The sequence below is a fragment of the Varanus komodoensis genome, unplaced genomic scaffold (assembly GCF_004798865.1).
Source record: "Varanus komodoensis strain SLA01 unplaced genomic scaffold, ASM479886v1 scaffold34_1, whole genome shotgun sequence".
Lineage (NCBI taxonomy): Eukaryota > Metazoa > Chordata > Lepidosauria > Squamata > Varanidae > Varanus > Varanus komodoensis.
The window spans coordinates 6982621-6991173 of NW_025335854.1; the positions used below are offsets into that span (position 1 = coordinate 6982621).

The 8553-nt window shown below is 59.5% G+C and overlaps 1 protein-coding gene across 1 annotated transcript in view; it reads right to left on the minus strand.

Annotated features, from left to right (window-relative positions):
- Positions 1-8174, minus strand: part of LHX4 (LIM homeobox 4) — a 64271-nt gene extending 56097 nt beyond the window's left edge. The window contains exon 1 of the mRNA XM_044439186.1: positions 8102-8174. Coding sequence (XP_044295121.1) covers positions 8102-8174 — 73 coding nt within the window. The remainder of the gene's footprint in view (positions 1-8101) is intronic.
- Between the last annotated feature and the right edge of the window lie 379 nt (positions 8175-8553).

Sequence of the window (8553 nt, forward strand, 5' to 3'; positions counted from 1 at the left end):
GACTTATTTTAGGGCTTAGCCCGGAGCAAGGTCCCGCTCCCGGCGCAGTGAAGCTAACTTCTGAGTCGCCCCTATAGGAAGGCGCGGTTACTCTCCAGTCCCGAAGACGTACAGCGCTGCTCTGGCCCGGAGCCGCTTTCGAACCCAGCACCTTTTGCAAGCGGAGGGGAACCCGTTTCTGCCGAGCGGAACGTGGCTTGCAGGGGGAGCCTCGAGACTTTTGCCCCCTGGCGGGGGCGTCTCTCGCCCCCTGCTGCCCCAGGGCAGATTTCCGCGGCAGCCCGAAGCCCGGCAAGTCCTGCCCGCGCCGCGATCGCGCTTCCGCGCAGCCTGCAGCCACTTGACGCGCGCGCCTCGGTCTCTGCCGTCTGCAAGGGGCTGAACGTGGGGATGCGACGCGGGAGCGGGGCACGGCGTCTGCACACGCCTTTCCTTTCGGCTCGGGGTGCCCGCCCGCCGCCCCCGCGGCCGCGGTTTTGCGCGCAGCCTCGATCAAACGCGAATCGAATTAGGAAATACCGCAGAAGCCGGCGCCAGGCCCGGGGGGACGGCGAGGTCGGACGGCGGAGGCGCTTCAGCGGCGGGGGGCGCTGGGGAGGGGGCGCCGCGTGCGAGCATCGGCCGCCTCGTGCCTTTGCAGGGGTGCGAGCCCGGCCCCCCTCAGTGCCCTCCGAGCTGGCTGGGGGCGACCTCTGGTAGGCCCACGGGCCCCAAACGCAGCAACGCGACGCGGGGACGCGGGCAGGCGCACCAAGCCGGGGCTGCTCCGTATTTGGCTGGGCGGGGCGGGGTGGGGGTGGGGGGAGAGCGGCCTCCTCCGTCCATTTGCTCTAATGGGATTAGGGGCTCTGCCCGCCCCAGGGAAGAGGAGGGGGGCGGGAGCGGCGCGAATTCCAACGGAGCGCGGATCCGGCGGGAAGCCAGGCGCTCGATCCTGGACCCACTGAGCCCCAAAGGGCCGGCGGGGCCGCGGGGAAAGGGCCGGCCCTTCGCCTTCGCCTTCGCCTTGCCCGGGCCCCGCCGGCGCGGCCCGCACCTGCGGCAAAGGCAGGCCAGCCCCGGGGTCGGTTCTGCGCGAAATGCCGCGCGGCGCCGCGGGCGGCTGGAGGTCTGTTCCGCCGGGGCCGGAGCGGGGCAGGGGAGCCCCGGGCAACTCCGGGGCGCGGGCCGTCTGCTCCTCTGCCTGCCTTGAAGCGACGCCTGGGTTTGCGATCGTCCTCAAAATGCAGGGGGTTTCTAGCAAAGGCGTGTGCGCTCGGGCGCGGGGAGGCGGACTCGGTCCTTTTTGCGTCTCCAAATCGTAGCCTTGCCAACCCGGTGGTCGCCGCGTTTTGGTCTCCCCCCGTTTTAAAATATGAAAGCTTTAAAAAATTACTGTCCCCCGAACAAGAAGCCAAACATCAGCCAAAGGAGGGCGAAAGAAACACGCATCTTTGAAGAAGGAAGAGGTTCGGGACCTGTTTTTCTTCGCCGATTCCCTTTTTTCTCTTCGGGCAACATTCTTAGTCTAGGAAGAGATAATAAACGAAATTAAAACGCCCCCGTATTTGAGGGAGAGTGTCCAATTTGAGGTGAAGGTTCCGGATCGATTTTTTGTTTAAAGGGGAAAATCCGGTTCTTTTTATTTCCTCCAGATTTCAACTGGAGTGGCTGATTTCACGCAAAAGTGGGTGACAGTCGCATAGAGGGAAGGAAGGTTTCTGCATGCGGCCAAACACCAGTGCGGAGAAGCCTAAAACTGGGAATCTGGCTAGGAATTGATTCCTTACTCTGAGCTTTCCTCTAAATACGCACAGATAAAAATTAAACATTTCTCTGGACCCCATGGCAAGTTACCTACAAGGCACGTAATTCTTCTCCGTTCACCAACATCACATACAAACACATTCAGCGAAAACAGAAAATGAACACATCAGATTAATGATTCCACAAAATATAAATGAGTGAATTGCTGAATTCAGCTACCACTTCTGCCCCTTAACCTCCCCGCTCTTTTCCTTCTACGAATCCATCCTTCCGCCGTTCTGTTATCATTGCTCCTGGGTTATTGTTAACTAGCTGCTTCTTGCGGTTGGCGTTATATACTTTGTGAACTAACCACGGTATGCAGCACACAGAATTGTGAATGCTTGCGGCCTTTCCATATGAAAAAGTAAAATCGTATTAATAAAATACATTTGAACATTCAATCCATGGTGCGCCGCAAAGAGACAGATAAATAGACAGGTCAAGGAGAGGGTGCAGGAGAAAGACTATAAAAACTTCTCGCACCTGGTAAAGAAGCGCTGCACGCCACTGGTAGTGCTTATTGAACGAAACCATAAATGCAGCGTGAGGAAAGAGAGACTTTCTTCAAAGGAACATAGGTCGGGATAGAGGGAAGGAGGCAGATGGAGCTGGAAGAGTAGCGAGAACGGGACACCCGCTTTTTGTTCCTGGCCACATTCCTTCCTGAACCCTCGGATGGTGCCCTCCGGCGGGGCTCCATCGAATTCCCTTCCCCTCAAGCTGGAGGAGAGCGACGGGGCCCCCTCGATGACCAAGGGATGGCTTGCAACCGATGGCAGAACGTGGGTCCCTTCACAGCGGCCTCGACCCGCCGTGTTTCTTTCCTCGCCACGCAAACAAAAGAGAAAGACGAACAAGCCAAGGCAGTTCAGTGGCCGCAAAAGAAAGCCGAAGGGGTGTTTGGCCGTGGGGCGGGGGGGAGTCTGCCCTGACAGAGGACAGGACGTGGAGCCCCCGGGATGCCCGTCCCGCAGCGCATTGGGCGAGGGCAGAGAAGGGCTGTGCCGAGCCATGGGGAGTTGGGGGCACCAGCGGGGAGAAGGGGTCGTGCTCTTGAAAAGGACTTGGGAGCAGCTGGCAAGGGGAAGGGGCCAGAAGCCCCGTCCCCCTTTCCCACACTCTCCTGGTTGTCTTTCCAATGGGGATCTCCATTGAGGTTGGGCTGAATGAGGCCCGTCACTTGGGCCTACGTTTGGGTAGGAGGGAAGCTGAGCAAGACCCTGCCAGAAGCACCTTCTTATTAAAATGGCTATTCCTCGGCCACGGATGTTTCGCACTCTTTGCTCCGTCTCAATAGAACCAACAAGAATGCATGAAACCAGGAAAGGTGGACAAGGAAGCAGCGAAGGACGGTCCTTTTCTACGCCAAATGCTCAGAAACCCAATTGGCTGACCTAAGGTAGATTTAATTTGATTTCTATACCATTGATTTTGCAATAATATCTGGGTTAAACTCATTCTGTTGTGGCTACCAGACTGTGGTTAACAGTCAGAATCAGCTACTCCTAGAAAGGTGCCACATAAAAACCCCGTGTGGTCAATTTCGGCACAACACTGTTTTGAAACTGACAAGCGCCTTTCCACTTTGAAAGAGGATCTGCTCAAATGCCACCCACAAAACCAGTTTTGTTCCCTCACTTCATGTTTTCCTTTGGGAGGAAGGTGAAATGGTGGCTCGCTAAAAAGTGATTAAGAAAAATGGTTGCGGGAACGAAAAAGGACAAGATGTAGATGCCAAGAAGAAATGGAACACAAGCTACTGCGGAGCGCTCCCTTCCCGTAGATCCCGGGCAAAAATTGCTCCTCAGAAGGGAAAAGGTGGAATGAGACCAACCGCATCTTCCTTCCAAGTTGACGGGAGAGGTGGCTTGTAAAAGGCACTCGGCGCCTTGCAAAACGGGGACCGCCGAGACAAGCAGAGGAGGAGCTGAGACGAGCCCTCTCTTTAGGACAAACGCAAGCGAACCGCATTCGAGGTCCGCTCCCCAAGCGCAGAGTTACTTCTACCCAGAATTTCCCAGGTGGAGTTCCTCTCCGGCTCCCCACGGAAAAGAAGATGGGCAGAAGCGAGGACTCTTCCGGCTCCTCCAACAAAGGCCCAGTGGTGGGGGTCACAAGGGAACCCCACAACCCCGTAAAAGGGATGGGAAGAGCGAGGTCCCCGGGCTGGGCTGCCATTCAGACAGCGCGACTTGGAAAGCGAAGCAAGGGAGACAATATGAAGAAAGATTGCGTGATGCAGAAAGATTCCGTGGAAGGTGGCCCTCTCCAGTGAAGCAGAAATTTCATCCCGAGCATTCCTGGGAATAAATGGAAAGCCTGCCAAGAGCTGGCGGACAATAGACTTGGGCTATTGGCCTGGATTTCAGTGGACCAAAACACACTGCTTTGGCGCAGAAGGTCACGTTGTGTCTTTCTGTGCAGGTGCGGAGAAAGTCTGTGTTTTGAACAGCCGCAGGCGTGGGATCATTTTGTGGGGCAACCAAGACACCGAGAACACCCCATATTCGAGTCTGTCTGTGTTCTTAAATGTTGACAGAGAAGGAGAGAAAAAACCCAGGCAGATAAAATATGTAAAATACTTGGACGTTTGTATACACATGGAGAGAAAGGCAGCGGGAAAAGTGCGAATGTTCACACACATCAGCGGTTAGATAATTGGAATTTAACGGACTTTCTGAGTTATATTCTAGGCCTAATTGAATTAAACCAATTGACTCTCCATTAGAAATACTCTAGCAGTGACCCAGGCTATAAATTTGGGGCACACAGCTTGCAGCAAGTTCCTGTTCTGTTTCCGCCTGGAGTCTGTCCGTCCATCCTTCCTCCCTAATTCGGTGAAAACCGCTTTTCAGAAAAGCCAAGGAATTGTTCAGGAAGGAAATAAAAAGCGGAAATGGAAGGCTCTGTTGTGGCGAAATACATTTTGAGATTACTCACGGCAGACGAACCCAGGAAAGGAAAGCTATCGAAATTAGAGCATGGATCTACAGCCGGTGGATCGGTACAATACACGTGTTTGCAAACACGTGCTTGCCATACCCTCACGTTACTTTTAGGGCGCGTTATTTTAGGTGTGCATCTAGCTACCGAGCCTTTGAACCAAAGGATGCTCCTTCCTCGACTCGGATGTGCTCGCTTTCCTGCGTTTTACTGGGGGACGACAAGTTCCCTTCCCAGGGTTACACGCAGGCTCCAAACACCGCTCCGTTCAGCACCCCGATCCGAATTGAAGGGTGCACTTTCTACACGCCATTTTGAGCTCTGAATTTAGCCAGACTTGCGCCTGTAGTCAGGGCCAGGCGCGAGACACGGGTTTACTCGCCAGCCACCGCGGTTAAAGGCCCCCAAACCAAAGAGAAAGGCCAAAGGCGCCTCCGCGCCTCTTCCCAGCTCAACGTCCTCCTCGGGGAACCAGACTGAGTCCCCACGGACCCCCAGAGGCAAAGCTCGGCCCGAAAGGAACCCAAATCCTACCGACTGCTTCCGGCAATCCCAACCACTGTCCAGCAAGGACGCGCTTTGCAGCAGGACTGGCGACCGAGGGGGCGGGTTGCGGGGCGGGCCCAGAGGAAAAGTGCGGGGCACCCTTTCCTCCTCAGGGTTTCTTCCAAGACAGTCGCAGGACGCCCCCTCCCTCCGAGGACACCCTCCCGGGTCAGTGCGTCGAGGGCGGCAGTCTTCACGCTTCGCCGCGACCCCTAAGCCAGTTGCCCCGCCCTGGAAGCGGCTGGCCGGCGCACGTTTACGCGAATGGCCCGTGTCTCGCGGGGCTGAATCGCAGAACGTGCGGGCCGGAGGGGCGCTACCCCGCGTCTCCCCTGCGCCCCGGCGCTTGGGACAAAGGCGTCCCCAGAAGGCCGCTGGGCGAGGACTGCGCCCCCCCCCTCTCTCGCAAGTGAGCGGGGGGCGCCTCCTCCGGCCCGCGGGGCCCCACGCCGTGGGAAGGAGGCCCGCCAGCTCCAGCTGCCCTGGAAGGGCCGCCCTGGCTGGGAATGGCGGCATCTCTCTGCGGGGAAGCGCCCCCGAATCGGCCCCTTGGCCGCCCCTGCGCGCCCTCCACAGACCCCGCGGCGCCCCCCGAGGCCGCGCGGGGCGAGCCGGCTGCAGCACTGGCTGGGAGCTCCCGCGGCGCCTCCTGTCCCGGCCTGGCGGACCCCCGAGCCGAGCTGCAAGGGAGGCGCACGGCCAGCCGGGGGCGCGCAAAGAGCCGGGCGGCGGGCGGCGGCGGCGGCGGCTCGGCGGGGCAGAAACGCGGGGGCCGAGCGCTGAGGGGCAGTGGCGCGGGAGCAAGCCCACACGCGAGCCGAGAGGCCGGCCACACGTGCGCGCGAACGCCGTTTCCCTGCGCCGGCGGGAACGTGGCCAGCTGCCCCGCACGTGCAGCGTCCGGACGGCACCTGGGTCTCCTCTGGAGGTGCCGCAGGAGCCGCGGCTGCTGGACGGGGGCCCCGCCATCACACCCTGGGCCTGATCTGCCGGCACCGGATTTGCCTGGGCATCTTTGTAAGGCGCTTAGGAAGCCTGGCGGGCGGGTGTGGGGAGAAATCCCTTCCTCGCATCCTCGCCGACAGCACACGCGGTGAGCACGATCCGGAGGGGCCGAGGGCTTTTCGGTCCCACTGATTTCCGCAGGGGAATGAAGCTTCTATCTCTCCCTTGAAATGAATGGGAAATAAAATGACCATTTGGGCCGGACCAAGGACTTATTGGTAGATATAGATTCTGTTTCTCACTCGTAGATTCAATGCACACATTCGCCAATTCACGCATCCATCCCGTGAGCGCAGCCCAGCGGGGTCCAAGGCAGATTTAACCCTTCGCGCCGGCTTTTCTTCGCATTGCTGAAGAGCGCCGATCCCGCTTGCTCGGCCGCACGGGTAAGCCTCAGTTTAAAAGCTGAACGCCCTGTTCATCCCCAGGCAGAAATTGCTGTATACCCCTGCAGTGCAAGCCCAATTAATTGCATATTTTCCGGCTCCTGGAAAAACTAAGCGCCTACTTATTTTAGAAACAACCATTTCCTGCGCCCCACGCACCCGTACTAAATGAGGCCATTCCTGAGCGTTCATCCGGCACCAACCCGACCAGGCTGCGCGGCATAAAGATGCCTTCCTGCGAAGGCTCGCCCGGGGAATTCAGAGCGGCTGCTTTACGGAGAAGTTAGTCCCACTTAAGCCAGTGGAGCTTACCTCTGAGTAAGCGCGGCTTAAGATCTGCCAACAGGCACATCCACGGAAAGAAAGACAAGGGCAGGTAAGAGCAGGCGCATCCGGCCAGCCTGTGCTGTTCTACACGCGCGGTGGCGCAGAGAAGTTGCGTGTGCGTGCGCGCGCGCGTGCGTGAGACACACGTTACATACAAGTTATTAGTCCCTTCTCCAGGCGCCCCTTCCAACACTTCCTCAGCTGACTCGCGCGTGTGCTAAGACAACGGGCGCCCGCCTCTCCTGGACACGCTTCGAAGGACACGCGGTGCATCTAAGAATAGGAAGCGGATAATCCACGCGCTCAGGGCGGACACACGTCTCCGCCGTTCTGCGCCGAGGATGAAAAGTCACAAGGCAGTCAAAAGTCAGCCCCGGGGCTCGGCTTCCTGCTGCCTGCCTGTCCCCAGAGCCGAAACTAAAGGAACCCTCGGGGCGGGAGCCATGGGGGGGGGGTCCCCTAAAGCTAGCAGCCTAGTCAGCGATCGGCATACAAAAAGGAACGCAAAACCGACGGCGAAGGAGGCGCCTGGGGATGGAGACGCAGCGCTGGGGGAGGACAGAACCAAGAGTCACGGAACCGCGGCCAGACCCCAACTCTCGGAGTCGCCTGCCATGCCCTGCGGCAGCCCCTGTGAGGAGGAAAGGAGGCCGAGCAGCCGCGGGGCATCCTGGCAAACTTCAGGCAGGCCACCAGCGGGGTCCCCTCTCCCACGTGCCCCCTTCCCCAATATCGGCTGCGCTCCGAGGCCCATTCGGCTGGAAGAAAACCCCACGAGCGAGATTTTCCTCCCGGCAGAAACGCCTCCGTCCCCGAATGGTCTCTTTTTAACGCTAGAAAGGATGCTGATCCACGGGGAGAGGGGCCGACCCGCGCCTCCCTCTGCAGGGGGAAAAACCTGCCCACCTGTCTCCCGTCTCGAAAGAATGACCACAAGGCTACGGAAACACGCACGCACACGCATCTGCCCCGCACACGCACGTTGTGCACAGCGCCGTTATTCTCGCAACCTTCCCTGCGCCATCCAAGCCACCCCGCTGCCCCTCGCTTTATCATCAAATCAATGGGGACGAGAGAGAGGGAGAGGGAGAGAGAGAATTCCTTACGTTGCATTGGCACACCGAGAATTTCTGGAAGCCCCTTGACAGAACCTTCCGCTGTGAGAGTTGAGCTTTGCATCGTTTTATTTCAGTGCGCAGAGCGGGCGCGGGCGGCGGGGCCGGCGGGTCCCGGGGGACGGGGGAGCGCGCCCGGTGTCGCCCGGGGAGCGGAGGCGAGCTCGACCCCGGCCAGGGCGCCGCTCGCAGTGCCCTCGGCGTCCCCCGCTCTGCGGCCGCGCGCCGGCGGGTTCAAGGCGATGCGCAGCGAGCCCCTCTCGCCCGACTGCCGCGCCGGGGAGGCAGCTTTGATTCATTCACACTGCAGGGAGAGGGCGTGACGTCACTTTCCGCAGCGAGGCCACGCCCCCCGGCCAATCCCCGCGCCCGCTCCCCCCCCGCCCGGGCGGGGGGCGCCCGCGGGCCCCGCCTGGCGCGCCCCGGGACGTGGGGACGGGGCC